At 38.2% G+C, this 27,500-nt stretch overlaps 1 protein-coding gene across 1 annotated transcript in view; it reads left to right on the plus strand.

The window, feature by feature from the left end:
• Positions 1 to 25,537, plus strand: part of LOC127990713 (partitioning defective 3 homolog B) — a 159,970-nt gene extending 134,433 nt beyond the window's left edge. Inside the window, exons 22-23 of the mRNA XM_052591522.1 lie at positions 12,320 to 12,390; positions 25,016 to 25,537. Of these exons, the coding sequence (XP_052447482.1) occupies positions 12,320 to 12,390; positions 25,016 to 25,376 (432 nt within the window). The 3' untranslated portion in view covers positions 25,377 to 25,537. The remainder of the gene's footprint in view (positions 1 to 12,319; positions 12,391 to 25,015) is intronic.
• Positions 25,538 to 27,500: the final 1,963 nt, after the last annotated feature.

Below are 27,500 nucleotides of genomic sequence, written 5' to 3' on the forward strand. Positions count from 1 at the left end.
ACACTTATGTTTGCTGATAACAGTATGATTACGGATACATCGCTTATCCTTCTTTACAAATCATGCTCGTACTTTCAAGCTGAAATAAGACCAGTGGATCGAGAACAAAATGAGAAAAGCAGTTTGCAGTGACAGAGAGGAAGCAGGGCAGATCCAGAGAATGAAAGAAAAGCGACAGAAGGAGAGAGAGAGAAGATGGAAAAATGAAGACGGTTGTCATTCTGATTGTTATCCCCTCTTCCTTGCAACAGAACAGCTTGAGACGAGCACCCTGGTCCTGTCAGGTCTAATTAAGCCAGCATCTGCATCTCAAAATGCACGCACACACTTGACGGACAGCCGTGACGGCCAAGTTTAAAAAGATTGAGTGACAGTGAATAGGTGGCTCTCCACAGAACCGATAAATAATCCCAATCCTTAAACCAGGCGCCTGACATGTCAAAACATATCAACATGAGTTCACGGAGAGAGATTAAGAGTGAACGAAAGCGAGAAAAAAAGAGATGGACAAGAAACAACAGGCCTCTAGAGAGCAGGTGATACCTTCTCTGGGAGGTCAGACGCGAGTGTTGCAGGAAGATCAAATCATATCATGGAGCCATAGCCTTTTCTAGGGATGGGTATCGTTAAGGTTTTAACGGTATTATTACATTGCTTTATATTCTGAAATGTAAAATAAATATTTAATGAAATGATTATAAAACATAATTTTGTAAAGGCAACAGTGTGCAGGCATTTTTTGTGTTTTATACATAAGATAAGATACAGTAAGAACATGAACAAAGAAAAAAAGTAAAACAAACTGGCAAATGCAATAAAACAAATTTAAAAATGAAATGAAATAAACAGCGCTTTCATTTTTCCATTAAGGTCTACTAACATTAATGTTTAGGTAAGTAATAGCCTACAAAAGAAATCTAAAAGTAATCGAATGTAAATTAACACCGCATAGTTTTCACTGTATGTATTGATAGATAAATGCTTATTAAAGCTATAACGTAATTCAGATTAAGAGCTTTGCGTGATTTTGTTGTTTGATTATCATTGATGGCCCTAAAGTCTTTCACATTAAGACAATAATTGCCAATTCCCAATTGTTCTCATCCACATAAGACATAAACTGTTTTTAAGTAAATACTCTCTAAGCCAGCCATTTTGACATATTTTGTGTGTATTTGATCGTTTGGACGCACCCGAAGTTCATAGTGTAATTAGCTTGTCCCTTTTGGAGCATGCCGCGTGCACACATTTAAGCCTGGGAAACAGTATCTCTTATGCGGATAGTGATTTCAATGTTTTTTCCCAAACATGTCCTGCAATTTAGCTACAGTATAAGATGGCATTTTATAACAATCACCGACTGGCTGACTTTAAATATGGGTTTTAGGTCGGAACGAATGCGCACTGCTGTGAAGGGAAAGAAGTTGCGCTTATTAAAACAGCCACAGTTCTAAAGTGTAAGCAGATGTTTGAATGTGTAGTTCTCTCTTCTAACTTCTTAATTTCTCCAGTACCGATAGCAAAACTGTTAAGGTCAGAGCTTAACAATACTTCTTTCATAATTTAATAAAAAAATAATAATAATAATGGGAGACCCCAGGGGAGAAATAAGCAAGGACAAAATAACCATGTTCCAAATTCTTTATTGGGTCTTTGAAATGTTTTCCACTTTGGTGGAGGATTAGGAGTAAACAGTGTCTTTTTCATAAAAAAAAAAAAAGCTTTTGATACGGTTTTCACTTACCGAACATTTTCTATTTTTTTTCTTTTTATACAGATAGACTTTTCACTGTTTGCATCACAGATTGTTAGTCTGTGTATTTGTGGTGGGACCTGCAGGTTACATATTTACACCAGTAGGCATTAACAAGTGATTCATGGCTTCATCATTCAACCAATTTGTTCAAATACACCAAATCATTCAGGAATTCAACAAGTCTTTATGGGTGAGTGACTGAATCATTCACCTGATTTGTTCATAAACACTGAATCATTCAGGAATTAAACAAGTCTTTATGAGTGAGTCACTGAATCACTTAACCAATTCATTTTAAAATGCATATTCATTCAGGAAGTGATTCATTGAATCGATTGAGTTGCTCAAAAACTTATTCAGGAATGAAGTAACCGCCTAAAACACACTAGCAACCACATATTAAATACCCTAGAAACCACCCAGAATATCCAAACAACCAACTCCCTGGAAACCACCAAGTTAGCAACCAACTATTAATGCCCTATCAACCACCTTTTAATGCCCTATCAACCATCTAAAACACCCAAGCCCAGCAAGCCCCTAGAATATCCAAACAACCACCCAGAACATCCTAGTAACTAGAGTATATACAACACCCTAAACAACCACCTATTAATACCCTAGATCCCCACTATTCATGTCCTAGCAATTACCCAGATCATACAAGTAACCACAAAGAACATCCTAGCAACCATGTACAACACCCAGAAACCACCCATAATGCCAAAGCAACCACATATTCACACTAGGGCTTCACAATTAATCTAAATGAAATTCTGTGTAACAAGCCACATCTCACAGAAGCATTTATTTAGGCTATAACCCTCGACTGATGTTATGAAGTGAACTTGGAGTAAAAACATGTTATTCAATGTGCTATTTTCAAATGGTTTCAGATGGAGCAGCATTTACTACACAGAGCCATAGTTCACTGACAGGTTGTGCAAAACCGTATTCATAATCGCAGACTGATTAAATCACGCAATTATGAAATTTAAGAGATCGTTCTGCGATTATGAAAGCTGTTTGCATAGCTTTTGAGTATTATTGCATGATGGAGATTTACTACTGATAACAGAACCGGCTGACAAGATGCACAGGACAATTGCATTCGATTAATCATGCAGCCCTAATTCACACCTTAGCAACCACCTAAACAAGTAAACATGTCTTTTTGACTGAGTCATTGAATCACTTAACCTATTCATTCTACAACACCAATTCATTCTGCAGCTACTGAGTGGCTTTGTTTGGAACTTTTTTTGTTGGCAGAACAGAGATAGAGTAACTGGCAATATCGTGTCTAAAATGTAAATGTGTTATATATACACACTCACACACACACACACACACACACACACACACACACACACACACACACACACACACTCACCTAAAGGATTATTAGGAACACCATACTAATACTGTGATTTGACCCCCTTTTGGCTTCAGAACTGCCTTAAGTGGCATTGATTCAACAAGGTGCTGAAAGCATTCTTTAGAAATGTTGGCCCATATATGGCACCATCTTGCAGTTGATGGAGATTTGTGGTAGTCATATCCAGGGCACGAAGCTCCCGTTCCACCACATCCCAAAGATGCTCTATTGGGTTGAGATCTAGTGACTGTAGGGGCCATTTTAGTACAGTGAACTCATTGTCATGTTCAAGAAACCATTTTGAAATGATTTGAGCTTTGTGACATGGTGCATTATCCTGCTGGAAGTAGCCATCAGAGGATGGGTACATGGTGGTCATAAAGGTAAGGACATGGTCAGATGCTCAGGTAGGCCGTGGCATTTAAACGATGCCCAATTGGAACTAAGGGGCCTAAAGTGTGCCAAGAAAACATCCCCCACACCATTACACCACCACCACCAGCAGCCTGCACAGTGGTAACAAGGCATGATGGATCCATGTTCTCATTCTGTTTACGCCAAATTCTGACTCCACCATCTGAATGTCTCAACAGAAATCGAGACTCATCAGACCAGGCAACATTTTTCCAGTCTTGGTGAGCTCATGCAAATTATAGCCTCTTTTTCCTATTTGTAGTGGAGATTGGTACCCAGTGGGGTCTTCTGCTTTTGTAGCCCATCCACCTCAATGTTGTCCATGTTGTGGCTTCACAAATACACAAATACACATACCTCGGTTGTAACGAGTGGTTATTTCAGTCAAAGTTGCTCTTTTATCAGCTTGAATCAGTCGGCCCATTCTCCTCTGACCTCTAGCGTCAACAAGGCATTTTTGCCCAAAGGACTGCCGCATACAGGATGTTTTTCCCTTTTCACACCATTCTTTGTAAACCCTAGAAATGGTTGTGCGTGGAAATCCCAGTAACTGAGCAGATTGTGAAATTCTCAGACCAGCCCGTCTGGCACCAACAACCATGCCATGCTCAAAATTGCTTAAATCTCCTTTCTTTCCCATTCTGACATTCAGTTTGGAGTTCAGGAGATTGTCTTGACCAGGACCACACCCATAAATACATTGAAGCATCTGCCATGTGATTGGTTGATTAGATAATTGCATTAATGAGAAATTGTAATAATCCTTCTAATAATCCTTTAGGTGAGTGTATATATAAACCGTATGTGTATGTGTGTATATATATATATATATATATATATATATATATATATATATATATATATATATGAGCACACACACAGTGAGACACACATCGCTCCAGTACTAGATGGCAAAAGCAGCTGTCTTTCAGTGGGTTGAGTTCGATACATGAGGAGGTCAATGACCAGCTTCCTACATCCTTGTGTCTAAATTACCTTCTTAAAATGGTTCTGCCATCTGCTGCTAACAAACCTGGGCCATCTGGGCAGCATGGCCATGGCTTCTCAGGGCATGTTAGAGGGTACTGGGCCATGACAGCACTACATCAAAGATCAGAATACCACACACACCATGGCCTCAGAGACTATAGGGAGAGAACCAGCAAGCGATGGGATCATTACGTGTTTATTTTAGCGTTGAGGTGGAGTCTGTGAACACTTTTGCAGAAGCTTTGACAAAAGTAACCTGTCTTGCAATGTCTTTAAAAGATGTGATGTGAACCAAAATCTTGTCTTCTGAATTAGTCCGAAATAAACCAAGATATTTTGCTGATTAGATGATTTGTTCCAATAAATCGGGGCTTTTGAAAATCTGCAACCTCCAAGCAGCTTCACAATATGTTTTGATAAATGACTTATAACAAAATAATTTGAATCGGTATTACAGAAAGTATAATTTACTGAATTAAAGATTAGAGCATTTCTGTAGGTAATGGCATTCTGGGAAATGAAGTGATCTTCTATTTGTGTAAGTGTTCATTTATTAAATCTAAATAAAAATACATACTGTCACGGGAGGAGCACAAGACAGACACAGTGGGCGTGGCGTCAGGCCTCGGAGAGGCTTTTATTAACAGAAATCATAAAACAAAGGGAATAAAAGTGGCCAAAGGGGGAAAGTGTCCAAAATAACAGGGAATCTGGTGTCCTCGTTGTGCTGCGGGGTTTGTGTGGGTCGGGCAGTGTTCACCGAGGAAGGGTCCAGGCAAGGGGCGGAGTCCGGCGGCCGCACGCGATCCCCTCCTAGGTCCGGGGCGCGAGGGGCGGCGGCTTCTCCTAGCGGCCGCGTCTCTCTCATTGGCCGCGGCGCTGGTAGGGGATGGACGGCCCGGCATCCTGGCCCGTCGGCCATGTAAACGGGTGCGGTTCTCCTCCGGATCGCGGGTCCGGCAGCTCACGTCTTGGTGGCGCGGGAGTCCCTCAACGCTCCCTTCCTGGACCCACGAGGACACCAGCGTGCATGCACGGGGAAGAGACCGGTCTCCCGAGGAGAGGCGCGTTGGGCTTTTAAACAGCGGCGGGGATGAGGCTCCATTCACATCAGGTGTGCCCCATCACACGCCGCCAGCCCTGACTCGTCCAGCGCCCCTCCTCTCACACACCCACTCCAGTCGGGAGCCTGGTGAAGGGCGGCGATTTAGGACGGGGTGCCGGTGACAATCAGGGAGGAGGCAGCTGACTCGTCACATTCCCCCTCCCAAGCGACATCCCCGTCCCCAGAGCGCCACCCACACGGGAGTGCTACCATCCTCAACCAGACTCCAAACGGTCGGAGTGGGCGGGGATTCCTCTCCGGGCGGTCCTCCCTCTCGCAGCGCACCAGAACAGGGACAGAGAAACCGGGTTTTAGTGACAGCCTCAACCAACCAAAGGGTAAAATGACAATGGAAAAGTCACTTACCCCTTGTGTGGCTGGGAGGCTGTCCCCAGTTTTCCTCCGTCCCAGTCTGGGTTCTCACGAACGTTTGCAAGCGAGAGGGAGTGACGTCACCAGACGTTTCCCAACTGCGCTGTCTAGGCTCCGCCTGCCCGCATTCTCCACCAGTGTCACGGGAGGAGCACAAGACAGACACAGTGGGCGTGGCGTCAGGCCTCGGAGAGGCTTTTATTAACAGAAATCATAAAACAAAGGGAATAAAAGTGGCCAAAGGGGGAAAGTGTCCAAAATAACAGGGAATCTGGTGTCCTCGTTGTGCTGCGGGGTTTGTGTGGGTCGGGCAGTGTTCACCGAGGAAGGGTCCAGGCAAGGGGCGGAGTCCGGCGGCCGCACGCGATCCCCTCCTAGGTCCGGGGCGCGAGGGGCGGCGGCTTCTCCTAGCGGCCGCGTCTCTCTCATTGGCCGCGGCGCTGGTAGGGGATGGACGGCCCGGCATCCTGGCCCGTCGGCCATGTAAACGGGTGCGGTTCTCCTCCGGATCGCGGGTCCGGCAGCTCACGTCTTGGTGGCGCGGGAGTCCCTCAACGCTCCCTTCCTGGACCCACGAGGACACCAGCGTGCATGCACGGGGAAGAGACCGGTCTCCCGAGGAGAGGCGCGTTGGGCTTTTAAACAGCGGCGGGGATGAGGCTCCATTCACATCAGGTGTGCCCCATCACACGCCGCCAGCCCTGACTCGTCCAGCGCCCCTCCTCTCACACACCCACTCCAGTCGGGAGCCTGGTGAAGGGCGGCGATTTAGGACGGGGTGCCGGTGACAATCAGGGAGGAGGCAGCTGACTCGTCACAATACATTAAAGTAAAAATTTCTTGGTAACATTTGTCTTTAAGGACTTAACCTTATTAAGACTTAATGCACACCCGAAGTTCATTGTGCCCACATCTACACCTTGGATGTGCATTATTTTCTAATAATTTAACAGCCCGTCATCAATTATTCTGCTTATACTATGGTAACCACACCTCAGAACGTTCTTAAGATGTTATATTTCATGACGTTTGTCCGGTCTTAGTCCTACATGCAGTAGCGTTTTGTGGATAAAGGACAGATTCCTTACGCATCTCATCCCACACCTCCATTTTTTATAATTCCAAAACTTAATTTTAGACTTAGTAACAGAGGCTTTTGCCATTGATGGCATATTAATGCAGTTAATAATTAAGTTATTAGAGAGAGAGAGAGGTGTTGTGGGCTATAATGACCTTTGAAATAATTGAAATCATTTGACGAAATAACAGAAATTGTCAAGACCTGCCAGGAGCTACTTTAGCCATGCGTTTCCCTGAAAATAATTGTGCACCTTAGAATGTCGTCGATCAGTCAGATCCAAGCATTCAACAGCCCCATAGTATAAACGTAATTAAGAACTACACTTATTGCTGTTGCTTATCTACTTCCTTATTTTCAAATAGCATTTTCTGCATCCTATTCGCAACCACAGTGTAATTCAAATTCAGGAATGAAATGAAAACGAGCTGGAGGAAGAAGAAAATTTCTTTTGCATTTGAGAAACTGCTCTAATGAAGTGCATGTCATATTTTTAATGAAGTGCCAGGCTGCTTTACTTGCTTTTATAGCTGTGGTGTATAAAAAGAAGCATGTCTGGTGAAATCTTAGCTACACACACACTCAGCTGAAGTGACGAAGCACAGTTGAGTTTTCAGGGACATTGCTCACAGCTTGAGTTTCTTGTGGCAAATGCTGAGCACAGCTTGTGTTTGTTAAGAAATGTGCTAAACTTGTGTCCTGTTGGAGTCCAACTGCAAAACTTCAATCCAGACTGCTAATGGAATCTCATTACCAAAAAGAGTAATGGTAAAGAACAAAAGTTACCGTGGACTTCAAAATGATTTTTGTCAAGCGAGACAGATTTGAGTCTGTCCAATAGACATATAATACACACTACCATTAAAAAGTTTGGAATTGGTGCAATTTTGTATTTATTTATTTGTTAAAGAAATAACAATTTTATTTTGCAACCCTATTTTTAAATGTTGTGTGTGTGTGTGTGTGTGTGTGTGTGTGTACATGTGCTTCTTTGAGTTTAATCAGACTCCTCAAATACATCCATCTAATCTCCCTGCATTTGTACGCATGAGTGGCCTATGCCTTTTTGTAAATATTTGCACATTTGTTGTGGTGAATGTTTGCCGTTTCAGTCAAGTTCAGTGGCGTAACATGCACATTTTCTCAGCATTCACAGCAGAGCACGAGTCCTACATCCGTCCACACAGCCGTTTTGATCTGATAACAGGACCGCAAAGACTGTTTTTTTTTTTTGGCAGCCTGGTTGCCATGGTGCCTCAGTGTCCCCCTTTAGTGAGGTTTAGTAGGGTTGAGCAGGTTTTGTTGATGCTTTTTGACCCCACAGGGTAAAACTCACCCGGACCACCAAGCCTGTTGTGGCAAAGTTTCAAATTCTCTCTCTCAATTGGACTCGAGCGTCTGGCAGCAGACCCGTGCCTTGTCCTTTCTGCTTAAAATGCTAATTACCCAGTGAAGATCAATCGCCTGTGCCCGAGATAACATCTGTGGGCAGTGAAGAGAAACAGTCTCTTGTGTTTTGTAATAACCGGCCCTATGGAAGCAACTAGCTAGCGTTTTAACATCCTCCAACTTTATTGCTCAAAGAATGTGCACGGTTTCAGATTTATTTCACAACAAATTTGAAATACTACAATTACCATGACTAAAAATGAAATAAATTAAGCTATATATATATATATATATATATATATATATATATATATATATATATATATATATATATATATATATATATATATATATATGTATGTATGTATGTATGTATGTATATATATGTATGTATGTATGTATGTATATATATGTATATATATGTATACATATATATATATATATATATATATATATATATATATATATACTTCAGCTGAGTGTGTGTGTATCTAAAACTTCACCAGTCATGCTTCTTTATATATATATATATATATATATATATATATATATATATATATATATATATATATATATATATATATATATATATATATATATATATTCATCTAAATTTGACTACTTTAACCACTTGTCTTATTCTATTGCAGCTTTATTTCAAATAATTTTAATTATTAATTGAATAATTAAACTAAATAATAAAATTTTTAGTTTAAGCTTTTGTTAACAATAATCACACTGATCATATAGTTCTTTTTTGGAAGAAAAACATTTAGTTTGTTTTTAGCAGACTCACTAAATGCATTTTTTTTTTCTGATATGATAGCTATCCAATTGTGAAAAGACCAGCAGACAATCTTTTGTGTCCAGTGCATATGCTGTGCGCTCTCCTATTGCATTCTTTGATCTTGAAATGAGCTAATAATTTATCAAATGCAGTGAGTATCTTTTGATTTCCTTAACGTGAACTTTGTTAAATTTAAATATAGCGCAGGAATTGAAGATCGGCTTTAAATCCGTTTTACGATGACACCTGTATGTGGCCAAGTGTAAATGGAAACGTTTTAACAAATCAGAGAGATATCCAATCACAAAATGCATGAAATGACCTGTTACCTGGTAGAAACCAAAGCACCTAGACTTAAGGAAACTGCATAAAGCCTGCAAATCAATGTATGTGATATACATCAGACGTTGCTTGGACTCTCAGCATGACACCTTATGCAATTTTAAGAGTTGTTTTCACCATTCAGTGCAAGATGATGTTATTGGCATTGATCAACTTGAGTTCACAACAGGAATATTGCATTTTAACTGGAAGACTTCAAAGTAGATACCGATAATCGGTTTGACCAAATTTTTTTTAATTTATTTATTTATTTTTCACTGATATTCATTTTGAGCATGTAGAAATCACATTATGCTGTTCAAATTATTATTAGTTTTTTTATTCAAAATGTATTGTTAAAGCAATAATATATATTTATATTAGTACTGGATGCTGTGGAGACAGAAAAGTTAGAGAGAGAAATTACATAAATACTTCAATATGTGACAATGGGCGTAACTGATGACCTGAATGAAGAATGAAAAAAAGAATGAAAGGAACAGAGGAAAGCGAGGAATTGTTTATCATGCTGATCATTTGGCGTACGCAGTGGTCTATCATTCCCACAATCATCTCTCGCTTCTCTAAATGTGACCTTTACACTGTGCGCGAGTCGTCATCTCTCTCTTACTCTTTGTGACATTCGATCCCTGCGAGACACCTTTGTGTTTAAAGATCACACTTAGCATGCAGGGTAGGACTCAGCGCTGCCATTACACACGGGAGGACGTGCACTTATAAACTCCTCATTGAGACAAATGCCACCATTTTCTTCATATAGTCCCCAGAAATGAGCTGCCCTTCTTTACATAATGCCTCTAACCTTCATCTGTCAGGAGCTGCCACACGCAGAACTCCCACAAATCCCACTGTGGTCAATATGAGGCTACTGTTAAACCCTGGCATGTGTGTCTAACGCAAGTCATTTCTGTTATACAAACTTGCAAAGTCTTGGAATAGTCACATAAAGAGAAATAAGCTTGAATTATTCATTGGAATCATAACATAATTCTATCTTTATTTGACCCTCTAACTCTAGCACTCTCTATTCTAATAATATTCTTAAAAAAAAACACCTATTCCTTTTAGACTTGCACTCTATTCGTTTACTGCTTGTTTTCTTAACAAAAACAAAACAAAAACCAGCTTTCTAATCTTTTTTGTATTCTATCGGTTTTATTATCATTTATTATACAATTAACAAGAGCAAAAAAAAGACCTCCATCACTAGCTTGCTCTATTCTTTTTCTATTCTATCTGTTGTCTTTCTTTTCTTTTTTTAAATCCCTTGCTATGTACTGCATTATGCCAAATGAGACTTGTTATAGCACTTGTACATCATTGCTCTTTTATTGATTTTGATTGCTTTCATTGTTCACATTTTTAAGTCGCTTTGGATAAAACCAACTGCTAAATGACTAAATGTAAATGTAAATATCAAAACCATTAGAGATGTAATGGGAAAATAATGCATCCGCATGTTTGCAGAGACAAAAAAATGTGTTTAAAATCAAGAAATTTTGTCATTGCCTGTTCGTGTTTTGTTCTCGTGGTAATTATAGTATTAAACAGACTAATTATATTTAATTACAGACTTTTTTTTTTTTTTTGGTGGGGGGGGGGGTCATATTACATGAAAAGCCAAAGAAAAACGGTCAAGACTTTCTCTGAAGAAACTGACCTCTTTTCTCCACTAAATCAGTCGAGCTGCATCATTTATCTCTCTTGTTTACTATTTTCCTCTCCCTCTTCCCCTCCCTGATTTATAGTCATCATATAGAAATTATATGGATTTATCTTTATTTATTATGTTTTCCAGCTTAATGCACACTACAACTCTCAAGCTTATTGCCTTTTTTATGTTTTAAGTAACAAAGAAAACCCAGACTCTAGTTTGCGCTCGATTGAAACACTACATCTAGTTCTAAGTACTGTGACGGTTGGTCACACTGGTTTAATATCGAGTGTGCATGATGATGAAACATCTTGAACTGTGTTGTTGTATTGGTTAACATTCATAAGCATATTAAGTGAACCCTTTTGGCACACGCAGATTTGTAATTGATTTCACTCTTCAGGTAAACTTTTTTTATATGTATGCTGCTGTTCAGCTTTTGTTTTTTGTTTTTTACTTTTTTTCAGCAAGTAAACATAAAATTGATCAAAAGAGATAATAAAAACATTTGGGTTACAATGGATTTCTATTTCAAATAAATGCTGTTTTTTTAGAACTTTTCATGAAATTCATGAAAGTATCCTGAAAAAAAATGTATCTGTTTTAACAACTGTTTTAGCAACTGTTTTCAACATGAATAATAATAAATATTTATTAAACAGCAAATCCTCATATTAGAATGATTTAAAGTTGTAATAATATTTATAGTATTACTATTTTATTGCATTTCTGATCGAGAGACTTTATTGACCACCAACTTTTAAAATGTAAATCACCTCTTTTTTAAACATTAATATTCAATATGCACATGTCCTGTATGTGTCTTTTCAAATTTTGACAAATTATATAATATAAAACTTGGTTTTCATGTCTTGTCTGGTTTTTATAATGTTTTAACACATTTTTCATTGTTATCAATGCTTTTTTGATCATTGTAATTCTATGTGGTGTTGCTAGTATACAGAAATTTACACTATTCACCTTTAAACCCATATCCAACTGTCACATTAGAAGATTGTGGAATAATCGTATTCGATTTCTCTGTGCTCCACAGATCAGAGGGCCTGATCCACGAATGGCTCCGAGATACAATGACACCGATCGACTGTATGCCTCAGTGCCCAGGTAGGCCTGTGTTTGAGTGTGTATTTTCACTTGCATTTAGGTTTGCGTGTTCTTGTACCATATGCTGGACATATGTGGCACCGTTGGACCTGCAGAGTCAACAAAACAAGACGGAGGAAGGTGGAGGGACTTCCCTTCTTTCTCTCTCCCTCATACACACACACCCAATCTAATCCTCTTTCAGTCCCCTAATTAAATCTTGAGTGTTTGCCCTCCGAGTGCATTTCTCATCCCAGAATATTCACCTGATCTGCTCCCAGAGGACCGGGATCCAGACAGGGAGCTGGGAATGCTATCCTGGCTCACATCCCGGGTTTTTAAGTGCTTCAGTCATTCTCCTTCGGGAACATACACGCATATGATGTGACTCCATTGTGGCACTCCGAATATTAGTAGCTCATGTTGTAAGTAAAATAGTTAGGGGTCACATTAAAGGGCAACCAAAGCCAAATTAGAATCAAACAAAAATTTTAATATTTCTAAAGTAAACTGATGTGGTACAATTCATGGAAATGTCCGCTAAAAACATAGAGAATTAATTTTCTTGTAGTCTACAAACATTAAAACATCATTTTTATTTAAATTTAAATTTTTCTGAAACAAAAAGGAAATTCTGTCATCATCAGATAATTTTGTTGATTAAAAAAAAAAGTGGGGTATGATGTTATTAGGACTTATGACAGGATTTTCTTTTTTGGATGAACTATGCTTTTAATTTTGTTTATTTTACATTTTCAGGAATGTTTTATTTTTGGGTGAACTATTCATTCAAATACTTAAATACAAATGCTTCTAGCTGTGCCAATGTGTCCATAATCAATTTCAAATGCAAAAAAAATTGAAGCATTAAAGTATTAGATTTAAACCGTTTTATTAATTTAGTGACATATTTATGGTGGATTTTGAAAGAGAGTTATGCTAAGAAAGTACAGGTGCATCTCAAAAAAAATAGAATGTTGTGAAAAAGTTCATTTCAGTAATTCAACTTCAATTAAAATTTTGAAACTTGTGTATTAAATTCAATGCACATAGACTGAAGTAGTTTAAGTCTTTGGTTCTTCTAATTGTGATGATTTTGTCTCACATTTAACAAAAACCCACCAATTCACTAGCCTGACTACGTCAGACTTCGTACTTCCGCTCAATTTCAGTTTGCTTCTGTACTCAGTCTGAGATAGAAAACTATCTCCCAGCTTTCTTCCGGCTCCAAAACAGCCGGCCAATCAACGAACAGAGGGTGGGCTGAGAGCCGTGACGTAGACACTAAGCGCCAAATTTAGGATTCATGTTTAGGTTAGGGAAATCGAAAATGGACAAGGAGACACAGGACACTATTCGCTCTGTTGTGGAAATATTCCCTGCATTTGCCAACTGATGCCCGAACAAGAAGAATGTTTCACATTTTGAATGGAGGTGATGTTGTGGCCCTACTCTCGTGTCCCGACAGGTTTTGGGAAAAGTTTAATTTATCAACTGTTACCGATCGTTAGCGAGAAACTGGGGATGCCAAAGTCCGGCAAGGCGATAACTGTGATTGGGAACTGCCATGTTTACTCCAGTATTTCACTCAATGGTTTTGTTTTCGCAGCATTCCTGTGTATGTTAATTTTCTGTACATGTACAGTACTTGGTAGGGGCTCCTTTTGCTTTAATTACTGCTTCGATTTGGCGTTGCATGGGGGTGATCAGTTTGTGGCACTGCTGAGGTGGTATGGAAGCCCAGGTTTCTTTGACAGTGACCTTTAACTCATATGCATTTTTTGGTCTCTTGTTTCTAATTTTCCTCTTGAGAATATCCCATAGATTCTCTATGGGGTTCAGGTCTGGGGAGTTTGCTGACCAGTCAAGCACACCAACACCATGGTCATTTAACCAACTTTTGGTGCTTTTGGCAGTGTGCCAATTCCTGTTGGAAAATGAAATCAGCATCTTCAAAAAGCTGGTCAGCAGAAGGAAGTGTTGGTAAACGGGTGCAGTGAAAAACACAATAGACCAACACCAGAAGATGACATTGCAACCCTAATCATCACAGACTGTGAAAACTTAAAACAGGACTTCAAGCAACTTGAGCTTTTAGCTTCTCTGCCTTTCCTCCAGACACTAGGACTTTGGTTTCCAAATTAAATAAAAAAATTCTTCTCATATGAAAAGAGGATTTTGGACCACTGGGCAACAGTCCAGTACTACTACTCCTTAGCCCAGGTAGGATGCTCTTGTCTGTGGTTCAGGAGTGGCTTAACAAGAGGAATATGAACTGTAGCCAAATTACTTGACACGTCTGTGTATGGTGGCTCTTGATGCCTTGACCCCAGCCTCAGTCCATTCCTTGTGAAGTTCACTCTAATTCTTGAATCAATTTAGCTTGACAATCCTCATAAGGCTGCGGTTCTCTCAGTCGGTTGTGCATCTTTTTCTTCAACACTTTTTCCTTCCACTCAACTTTCTGTTGACATGCTTGGATACAGCACTCTGAACAGCCAGCTTCTTTTGCAATGAATCTGACAACTGTCAGATCAGCAGTCTTCCCCATGATTGTGTAGCCTAGTGAACCAAACTGAGAGACCATTTAAAAGGCTCAGGAAACCTTTGCAGGTGTTTTGAGTTGATTAGCAGATTTGCATGTCACCATATTCTAATTTGTTGAGATTTGGTGGGTTTTTTGTTAAATGTGAGCCAAAATCATCACAATTAAAAAATCAAATACTTAAACTAGTTCAGTCTGTGTGCACTAAAATTATTTAATACACAAGTTTAACAATTTGAGTTGAATTACTGAAATTAATGAACTGGCTATAGCTTTAATGAACTAGCTAAACGTAAAACATTTAAAGGGGACAACACCACACCACAGGCACAAAACATTCTTAAAGGGGAAACATTACAAGTACTGTATGTGAATTCTGTCACATCTTTAAATGTATGTTACCACAATACCAACAAAAAGTAGCTTTTGTGTTTTTTGTACATGGATCATAGTTAAATCTATTCTTTGAAGTATTTAAGTAGAGTAACTATATCATATAAATATGGTAATCATTCAGTAAATTGGTATATTGCACCATCTACCATGGTACTACCATAATCTAGTTAAACTTTATCATGTAATTTACCTAGATTTAGACTTTTCAGCCCTTTTAAAATCCACCCAGATCCACATCAAAGCATATTTTCTACAATTTAGACCTGTGAAACACCTACAAATGAGACATCAGAGCAAGTTGGACAAAGTTTTCCTTTGCTTATGAAATCATTTATAAGCACATTTCTAAGGCTTGACACATCTTATTTTATATTTTTCCCCAAAAATAAACTCCCACCTCAGCCCTCCTGCAGTTCTCAGCTCTCCCTGAAGCAGCGATGCCGCCCCGATGTATTCATAAGAGAGGACTATTTAAATTAAATGAAATACATTTTTCAGGGTTGAACTTTGTGCTGTGGTTCCCTCGGGGGGCTCATTCAGGCCCATTTTCTTTCAAATGACTGCGCTCCATTACATTAGCATATATTTCCCTGCACGCTGCTTCTCTCTCTCTCTCCCTCTAGCTCTCCCTGTGTGTGTATGTATGACTCGGTAGAAGCAAAAGCGCTTGTTTTGTACTTTTTGAAAAGTTCCTCAAGGCAGAAACCAGTCACTTCAAGCAGTATGTCACATCACTCTTGTCACAGAGAGCAATTTTATACTGTGTTCTTCTGTAGGAGCCATAATGCAGCAGTCACACAGAATCACTCAGTCTGCAGCAGCCTCAGCCAGGCCTGAGAAATGGGTGATGTGGTGTAGTGTTTAGAGCTGGTGAGCAGATAGTGGCCGTGAGCTGTCATGTGAAAGTTTGCATGAAAGTTGCATTTTGGTTTTGTTGTTTTATTACTTTGTTTCTTTCTGAAATGCTTTTAGTAATTCTAGCACTTAAAATTATTTCAGTTAGTTTTTGTATAAACGTTTAAAGCTTCTATTTCATTGCAGCTTTCAATGCTGATTTGTTTACGGTTTTCAAAATTTTCGTTGTCTATGCATATTTTTTTCATTAAAACGTAGTTAAACATTATGGTACTTTTAATGACATTTCACTACAGTATTATGTTTAGGGCTGCAACTAACAATTATTTTGATAATCGATTGGTTGACCAATTTTTTTTTTTTTTTTTCTTATTTTATTTATGTATTTTCAATTAATTTAATAAAAAATCCTCTTTCTTTAAGTGACAAAACACACTATCCCACATCCTGCCTAATGCTGCTCTTCCAACTAACGTGCCAAAAGAAAGCTATGAAGAAATACGTCTTACATTTATATTCAATCACAATCTGTTATCCCTTTTACAGTTATTATCATAAAATACTTAAATTACATCTTGACTTTTAAACCTAAATTTAATGTCCAATAAAAGATATATCAGCAAAATTAATATTATTGCACTAAATATTATCCATCTTAGTCTGAATATTAATTCAGACTGTCAGGACAAGCCTTCATGCATAATAGAAGCATTCACAGAATATGTAACATTTACAGAAAAGGATATTACCGTAAAATGCAGTTTATGCGCTGAGGAAACATATCTCACACATTAAACAGCATGTGCATTTGTCAAAGCGCCTGACAAGACAAGCCGTGTTAAACATTATGCTAATGCATTATTAGCTTGAAGTAAAAAATAAATAAATAAAGCATTCTCAAGTTTAGAGCAACTTGGATCATACATTTTTCCCGCAGCAGCTCACTCTGTTTCATCAGCTATTTTTAGATGCATTTCATCCACAGAAATGCATTATTCACTGCTGTAATTTGACTTGACTGGCGGAAGTTTTACAGTGCGCAGTGGGCAGACACAACTAATCGATAATGATAATCTTAGTAGAAGTACCTTCTTTTAACCTCTCATGTAACCTTTGTCACTGTGTGAATACACAGTAATAAACTTTAAGATAATACTTTGCCTCTTAGGCCATTGCATTTGCATACAAAGGAATCATTTCCCTTGCCATTTAGCCTGAGCAGGAGAGGGATTAGAGTAAAGAGTTCTATCCCAGCAGAATATCCGGCTAATCGGCCTGAGTCTTAAGCTTGCTTTTGATTGGATAAAGATCAGCCAAAGGCAGAAGGTTATACAACACTATGACTGTCTGCAAGTAGAGCTTGAGAACGGACACTATTGACAGTTCAGGTCTTTAAATATCAGCATGTGCTTGAAAATACCCCTAATTTAAAACTATAGTTTTAGAGCCCAAATCATTGATATTAATGAGAAGCTGTAGCTGGAACAGACAACAGAGCCTCTGCTATAGAGCATACAGAAGATAGCAAGGTTCTGATTACCAGGAAGACGTGCTTTTCCTTGTTCATTCATCTTGGCAACAGAAACCACTATTACTTCTTTTCATTCTGTCTTGACATCTCACTCTGCTTTATATTGAGTTTTGGCTGCGGCTTCGGCTGCCGCTTTGCTTTCAAGTGAATAAGGCACAGTGACTGTGTTCTGCTTTAACATTGTATGCCTTGAAACACAGGAGCCATAATGAAATCAGTGTTTGGAAATGAAACACTTATTTTGTTTTCTGCCTCAATCAGCTCCTGTTTTCCCTGCGGCCTTAATGTCTGGAACTAGTGCCATAGATAGAATATATCCAATCACAAATAACTGGCTATAGATTAATCCAGTCTGGCGTATATGTATTTATGTCTGTATTTATTTCTGTCTGCCTGTTCAGTCAGATATATTATCTGTCTGTCTGCATGTCTGTATATTCAGTCTGTCTGTCTTACATGTATGTATAGATTATTTTTCTGTCTGTCTGTTTTACATGTATGTGTAGATTATCAATTCTTCTGTCTGTCTGTGTTTTACATGTATAGATAATCTATTCTTCCTTCCGTCTGTCTGTCTGTCTGTTTTTGTTTTACATGCATGTATAGATTATCTATTCCTCTGTCTGTCTGTCTTTCTGTCTGTCTGTCTGTCTGTCTTACATTTATGTGTAGATTATCCATTCTTCTGTCTGTCTGTCTGTCTGTCTGTCTATCTGTCTGTCAGTCTGTCTGTCTTACATTTATGTGTAGATTATCTATCCATTCTTCTGTCTTTCTGTCTGTCTGTCTGTCTGTCTATCTGTATGTCTGTATGTCTGTCTGTCTGTCTGTCCGTCTGTCCGTCTGTCCGTCTGTCTGCATGTCCGTCTGTCCGTCTGTCTGTCATCCTGTCTGTCTGTCTGTCTGTCTTACATTTATGTGTAGATTATCTATCCATTCTTCTGTCTGTCTGTCTGTCTGTCTGTCGTCCTGTCTGTCTGTCTGTTTTTCATTTATGTGTAGATTATCTATCCATTCTTCTGTCTGTCTGTCTGTCTTCCTATTCATTGGTCTATCCACACACAAACTAATTTCCTGATCTTGTTTTTGTTGTAGTTTATTGTTTAGTACATTTGCGCAAGTCTGAGTCAGTCCATTAATCCACTCTCAATCATTGACTGGTCATAAGCTCATCCTGTTACTTAAAATGCATCACACCCTCCTTTGTTCACCCTCATCCACCAGCTGTTTGGCATTGTATGTGCACGTCTGTCTCTGGGGGAAGACACAGGAGTTGAGGTCAAATTAGGAACCAAGGGAAGAATTTCCTTCCGAACATCTTGGGCAGGTGCAGGGGGCTCATGCAAAAAGATTCCTTTTTTTGTCGTAAGGCGGAAAATATGTTAGCGGACAGCTCGATCACACATGCGTGTTTCACCGAGCGTTGAGTGTTGATTAGTGCTAGTGGGAGAGAGATGGATTGCAGGGCTTGTCATTACTTTTGTTTGTTACCCATGTATTTTAAATTACATCACCTACCACAGGCTGTAGTGTCTGTCTCACACTCAAACACAAGCTCAAAGACATTTGTTCACTCCTAAACAGGCTTGTGATCTCCATTGCATATTATAGATGTGACGCTTTGACCCGCAGTTGTTCAAATAAGCACATGTGGTTCTATAACGCACACAAACATGACCTTTACCATACAATACTTCCATCTCTTACTCATGCACACACGTGCTGGTCCACCAATCTCAAACACATGTGCTTACTGATGCATTCCTTCTCACACACATAATTACAGATACTAACACACATCTGGCCATCACATACACACACACACATTGCTCACTTAGCTATGACCCTAAGCCTCTGGGCTTACATTATGTCACTGGATCACGGGGTCAGTTGTAGGGTACAACTGTAGTGAGTCGCTCACCCTAGGGTCCGTGTTTGTCCCGGCGGAAAAGCAGCAGTGTGTGTAAATCTGCTTTAATCCGCAGCTGCCAGCACACAGTCTGTAACCCACAGCATTTCTCATTATGGCTAATCTAGCACGCTAACTTCAGCTTAAAGCCCCCTTGTATTTATCTCAAGGTGTAGTGAGCATGAGCTATGTGTAATATATTCCAGTCTAATGGGGTATAAATGATATATTCTAGTGTAAATAATGAATGTAGCTTATTTTCTGGTGTATATGAGGTATATATCACACTAAATGCGGTATATATTTTAGTCTTTATCAAATATTCTAGTGTTAACAGCAGGCTAAATATTATATAAAGTTGTCTAAATGGGCTATGTACCGTATATTTGAGAGTTTTTGAAGTGTATGTTTGAAATAATCTAGTGTAAATAGGATATATATTAAGGTGTATTCCTAACTTTCAGATACAGTATATATCTTAGTTTAGTGTATTTCAGGTATATTTCAAATATTGGTTAAATTATGTATATATCATATTCTAGTGTACATGTATATATCAAATATTGCAAGTTAAATAGGCTATATATTTCAGCATATATCAAATATTGTGGTGCAAACAGTATAAATATTAATGAAATGTGCTTTATACTATATAGTTCAGTTATTTTGAGGTATATATCAACTGTCATGTATTATATCAATATATCATGTATTCTTTAATCAGAGATTAGTGTATTTGTGTATCACATGATGCTCACTAAATGGACTATATTTCATACTACAGTTCTAGACAAAATTATTTATCAAATATTTTAATGTAAATTATATATTATCGAAAGTATATATCATATACATTACTTTATCTGATATATAATTATATAAATTAGGGTGTAAAAGGTTCTCTAGCATACATATGGGTAGATATAAAAGGGTAGTTTGTTTTATATATCATATTCTAGTATTTTGTATTTAAGGTATATATCATGTTCAAGTGTGATAAATATCTTGATGAGGAAGTTGGTGGAAATGGACAAATTATGTCACTATGTAATTTGTTTTATTAGTAGCCACTTGTTTTAGTCTGAGATTCACTGTTACAAATTTATAAAACTTCCAGCTACTAGAAAAGTTTCTAATCAAAGTTTTACAAATATAAACGTGAACACTGAATATCTAAGGATTCAAACTCTGAGGTTTCACAAATGTTCATTCCTGTATAATCTACCTCCAATTATTTACTCTTAGTTCACTGTAAACATAATACTGCTTTTAATAGAAGCATTTATGCTATGAGTGCTGTCGATACAGTCATTCTGAAATAACAAAATGAAACATTAGTAATTTTAGTCTGGGTGTGTTTTGTGCTTATCTGTCTCCAGCTTTATGAACTCATACACACTGTTTAGGCTCAAGACTGCAGTATTTCTTTTTCAGTTGTTCATGGGTGGTCAGAGCTGACAGACACACTACACACACTGCTGATGGATTATAACCACACACACACACACACACACCTCACAGTACAGTGCACAGTCTACACACACTTAACTAACTTTGACAGGTAAAATAGTGAACAGACTACAGTCACACTTTAGAGTGAACTATATCAAACATCAAACGATGCATGCATGAAATATTCACACACGTGTTGTGCAGTGCAGGTTTTGACATTAATGTCGCCTGCTACCTCTTGTTTTTAGAGACCACATAGTGCGATCATAAACGAATGCAACATTTGGATAAGTAATGTAGGCCACAACCATGGAAATATTAAGAATGCAAATGCATAATGCAGTTTTTTTCCCTTCCATATATAGCATCCATTACCCTTCAATCTGCAGATGCCCTCTATTTATTCATGTAGTTTTGTAAAGACTGCTGCTTTATGATTTTATTCATTTCTTTGACCCACCTGTAGCTGCAGCTTTTATTTTAATGTCCCAGACTTCATGCGACAGACTCCTTCGTTTTTTATTTATTATTCGCAAGTGACACATTTCCTTTGAAAATGGCAAGTAGTGTGAACTGTTTCCTGGTACTGACAGAGATCGACTGTCTTTGAGTGAATGTAAATGTTTAATTTGCATGTAGTTTACACATTAAGATTTCCAGATCAGTATCGGCGTTCCCTGCTTAAGGGCATGGGTTGTGTTTTGTATATAAACCCAACCTGTAAAAAAGGCCAAATTGTGTATTTTTTAATTAATTGCAAGCCCAGATATGAAAATTGTCGTAATTTGCTCACACTCATGTTGTTCCAAACCCATATGCTGTTTTATTTATCTCAGAGAATTTGTTAAACCCTAACCACATTAGTCAAGCTCTAGAAAGGGTAAAAAATATAATTAAAACACCATAAGACTTATATTTCAATATATTTATGACTATATATTTACTTTCAACTATATTTCAAGTATCCTGAAGTCATATGACAGCTTTGTGAAATTAAAAATTAATTATGAAAAGTTATTATTCTCTGAAAATATTCCTCTTTTTCATGACTCTCAAATCATGTATGACGTCGTAAATGGGGCATCATTGCCATATAACTTCTCAATAAGTCAAATAATGAAGTTATCATAAAGTCATGAATTCAGATGTCTTGAAATTAAATTAATGGGATTTTCAAAACTCTACCGCTGTGTTACCTTAAATTGTCCTTTTATCAAAATTTATTGTTTTGGGAAATTTCTTGTTTTTCAGTGGGAAAAAAATACTATATACAGTTATACTTTTAAAATAAAGGTTCTTTAACCTTTAACATCCATGGATCATTTTTGTTGGGCAAAAGGTTCTTACAAGTGGAAAAAGTTTTAAAATGTTCTTCACTCTGAGAAAAAAAATGGTTCAAGACCTGTCCACCGAAAGGCTCTTTGTGGAACCAAACATGGTTCTTTTGTGGCATGGCTGCGAAAACCCTATTTTGGAACTTAAATCCTTAACAACATTTTTGTGGGTGAATTATGAAAGATCTCTAATTGTTGACTGAACTGTTCCTAGCCTCACTAATTCCTTCATTATCTATAGCAGTGGTCACCAACTTTTTAAAGCTCAAGATCCCTGACCTCGGCATTTATGAAAGACAAGATCTACCTACTGAAGAATTGATACAAAAAGGCAGCCCAGATTGTACTTCCAATTTTATTTAGTATTTTAATTAGTGATGCACATGTCATGATTTTTCATGGCCGATTCAGAATTATTATTTTTTAAGCTAATTTATTTATTGGTTATTTATAAATATCTGCAGGCATTTGAAATTAGAGGCAACCACTGCATTTCGATAATGATCCAAACAAAGATGCTACACAAGTTGCATGAGCAGTTGTTTTTGAATTAGATTTACCAGATTTAAAGCAAAAAAACTGAATGATCTAACTTTAGTTTTGTGAAATTATGGCGTATAAAAACATCTGAATGAATTCACAATTTCACTCTCTGACAGCAGGTGGCACTTATAGAAATGCAGCCATACTGCTGTAAACAAAGCAAGGCTGCGCTTATAAATACTACTTTATATGGAGGTAAGAGGAGAAGAAAATGCCATTGCCATCAAAACTTTTCTCAAGACAGTCAATTCCCTTCAGTGATTCAATCATATAACCCCTCACACCTGTTTTCTTCCAATATTTCGAGCATTGTGAACTGTGATCTTGCTCTGCCTGATACTGTATTTTCTCCACTTTGCATCCATGTTCAGCGTCTATGATTTCTGTTATCGCCCTGTTTACAGCCTCAGGCATAATGTATTTTTCTTTGTCACTGTCCCAGTAGCTCCCTAAAATAAGTACAAAAAAATTGAAATCTAATGTACACTGAACATAATTATAAACGCAACACTTTTGTTTTTGCCCCCATTTTTCATGAGCTGAACTCAAAGATCTTTTTTCTATGTACACAAAAGGACTATTTCTCTCAAATATTGTTTACAAATCTATATAAATCTGTGTTAGTGAGCTCTTCTCCTTTGCCAAGATAATCCATCCACCTCACAGGTGTGGCATATCAAGATGCTGATTAGACAGCATGATCATTGCACAGGTGTGCCTTAGGCTGGCCACAATAAAAGGCCACTCTAAAATGTGTTTTATCACACAGCACAATGCCACAGATGTCGTAAATTTTGAGGGAGCATGCAATTAGCCTGCTGAATCCAGGAATGTCCAGCAGAGCTGTTGCCCATGAATTGAATGTCCATTTCTCTACCATAAGCCTTTTCTCCAAATGTATTTCATGGAATTTGGCAGCACATCCAACCGGCCTCACAACCGTAGATCACATGTAACCACACAAGCCCAGGAACCTCCACATCCAGCATCTTCACCTCCAAGTTTGTCTTAGACAGCTGCTGCAACAATTGCTTTGCATAACCAAAGAATTTCTGCACAAACTGTCAAAAACTATCTCAGGGAAGCTCATCTGCATGTCCGTCGTCCTCACTTGACTGCAGTTTGTCGTCATAACCGACTTGAGTTGGCAAATGCTCACATTCGATGGTGTCTGTCACTTTGGCGAAGTGTTCTCTTCACGTATGAATCCCAGTTTTCACTGTACTGGGCAGATGGCATACAGCATGTATGGCGTCAAGTGGTCCATGGTAGCGGTGGGGTTATGGTATGGTATAGTATGGGCAGGCGTATGTTATGAACAACGAACACAGGTGCATTTTATTGATAGAATTTTGAATTCACTGAGATACTTTGACAAGATCCTGAGGCCCATTGTTGTGCCATTCATTCACGACCATCACCTCATGTTGCAGCATAATGCACGGTCCCATTTTGCAAGGATCTGTACACAATTCCTGGAAGCGGAAAGTATCCCAGTTCTTGCATGGCCAGCATACTCACCAGACATGTCACCCATTGAGCATGTTTGGGATGCTCTGTATCAGCGTATATGACAGCAGGTTCCAGTTCCTGCCAATATCCAGCAACTTCACACAGCCATTGAAGAGGAGTGGACCAACATTCCACAGGGCACAATCAACAACCTGATCCACTCTATACAAAGGAGATGGTTGCACTGCGTGAGACAAATGGTGGTCACACCAGATACTGACTGGTTTTCTGACCCCAATACATAAAACTGCACATTTTAAAGTGCCCTTTTATTGTGGCCAGTCTAAGGCAAATCTGTGCAATAATCATGCTGTCTAATCAGCCTCTTGATATGCAGATTGAGAGAAATAGGCCTTTTGTGTACATAGAAAAAGTCTTAGCTCTTTGAGTTCCATTCATTAAAAATGGGGCCAAAAACAAAAAATTGGTTGAACTTATGATTTTGTTCAGTATATTTTGTACTTATTTTTCATTTATTTTCAGGATCTTCTGGGATAATGATTAAGATCTACCAGTCGATCGCCATTGACAGGTTGATTGAACACTGATCAATGGTATTGTTTTTCCAGGAGAATGCCCATGGAGGACTACCCAAATCAGAACTGGGCCAGCCAGAGAGACCCTGTCCATTACCCCAACCCCATCTATGAGACCCATCAAGACAACTATCCTCCACGCTCTCCCCGTTTGCCTGTACCCAGACCCGCAGAGGCCACGGGTGGTTACTACCCCACATCCCCAGCCCAACAGAGGGGTCCCATGAGGCAGGATGTCCCTCCCTCTTTGAACCCAGGTGCCAGAGCCCCACCGCAATACGATACAATAAAACAGGGGAACTATCGGGCGGCCAGTCCTGATCGTTACGGGCCATACGGAGATGAACAATACCAAGATCCCCAGCAGAAAAAACCAATGATTGGAACTGTCTAGAGTAGATTTTAAAGTTATTATATGATTTTGTCCATTTAAAAAGGAAAAACTAATTTGTTTTCTTAGACTTATGAAAAGAAAAGGCAAATACAGTTGGCTTGACATAACCCTTGATTACTCCATAGTTAACTAGTTAAGTAAAATTTGTGATTTGTTTTGGACGTCAGCTTTTTTTTTCCCTCTTGATTAGTATATGTTCTGAACAGCAAGTAAATTTTACGAGTCGGTTACATTTGAAGGAAGCACATAGGGTTTGTATATATATATATGTGTATGTTTTGCATGAATTTAAAAGAAAAACGCCACCATTTTTCCTTATTTCACTATGTACTTCCTTCAACTTAGATGAGTTGATATGTACCTGTCATGCCTCAGTGCGAGCACTCAGTCGCTGTAGCATGTGGCACCACTATGCTAGCATTTAGCTTATCACCATTCATTCCTTGGGATCCAAACTTGGTTGAATTTAGAAGCCACCAAACACTTTCGTGTTTTCCCTATTTAAAGACAGTTACATGAGTAGTTACATGAGTAAGTATGGTGACCCAAAAAAACATGGAAAGTGGAAGTGTTTGGTTGCTTCTAAATTCATCTCTGTTTGGATCCTAAGGAATGAATGGTGCTAAGCTAAACACTAGCATAGTGGCGCCACACGCTACAGCGATTAAGTGCACTCGCTGAGACGGGAGAGGTACGTATCGTACGTAAGTTGTGGGAAGAACATAGTGAAATATAGAAAAACAGTAGTGTTTTTCTTTAATTCATGATGCCACACAAAGATGTGTATATGATGGTCTACCATGGTAAGTATGGCCATTTTTTCCCATCATGATTACGTATTGTTTTGTTGATGACATGATTGGTATCTCTTATTATCCTTAAATGTCAGATCTTCTCAGAGCATTATTTGTTTATACCTGTATATTGGGTGCCTTATGCTAGCATGAGTGAGAAGTTTTTAAATGTGAAGAAATTCACAATCAGTTTACTTTTTGTTGTCAAAAGAATTTTTTTTTTTTTTTTTAGCTTTTATTGCCTTTGGAGTAACTCCCAAAAGATTCCACTTACTGTTTAGTGTTATTCATTACAATGTTTTGAGGATAATATTCTCTTCAAGCCACCTCTCTCCTTGATTCTTTTAAGTAAACTCGTTCTGAGGCCCAAAAACAAAACGGGCAAGGTTACACAAATAGCTGATCCAATACCAAAGTCTCGAAATGTTTTGTCTGTTTTTTTTTGTTTTTGTTTTTTTGTCGCGTCTTTTCTTTTATTTTAGGTCGAGGTTTTTACATTCCTGGAATTTGTTTTCCCATTTAGCCGTTTTATCATAGTGCTGCATGAAATACTGCCCCCTAGGTGCAATACACAATGCTCAATGCACAGGGTTCTTTTAGTGAATGATCGTTGTTGTTGGATCATTGCTCTAAAGTGCACCTTTTATGCCCCTTTTAACAAGATGTAATATTAGTCTGGAGTGTCGCCAGAATATGTCTGTAAATTTTCAGCTCAAAATAACCAACAGATCATTTATTATAAAATATGGAATATTTATTTTTTGAGGATGTCTAAAAAAAGAGCTGTTTTGGTGTGTATCACTTTAAATACAAAAGAGCTGCATATTCCCACCCTGTCTTCAGAAGTCCTCATTAATCCTTTAATGAGGATAAAAAAAATAAGGTGTGGGTGGATTTTTATCATTGTAGGGTTGTTCACACACTGCCAACACACATTTATGTCCAAACACCATGTAAAAGTGAATTTTGCCTAACAGGTGACCTTTAAAAACAAGACTTCCTGAAATCCTTGGTTTGTAAAATGATCTGTTTGTTGTAGTTAGGAGATATGTTGCCAGTCTAAACAGGATCCTGCAAGAACCAACTTTACTTCAACTTTGTTTTTTTGTTTTTTTTGCACATTTAATGCCTGAATGAAGAGGTTTACAGGAAAATTGTCAGATAGAAACTGAATATTCTGAGAATACATGAAGTTTTGTTGATTTTATTTGCAAGAATTTACCTTATACACATGTTACTCTATAGACTTTACAGTATGTACAATCAGTTGGTGTTCAATCTTGTGTCTGTCTCGTCATTGAAAAGTTGATTTTTAATATCTATATTTTCG

Source organism: Carassius gibelio, chromosome A1 (genome assembly GCF_023724105.1).
Source record: "Carassius gibelio isolate Cgi1373 ecotype wild population from Czech Republic chromosome A1, carGib1.2-hapl.c, whole genome shotgun sequence".
NCBI classification, from domain to species: domain Eukaryota; kingdom Metazoa; phylum Chordata; class Actinopteri; order Cypriniformes; family Cyprinidae; genus Carassius; species Carassius gibelio.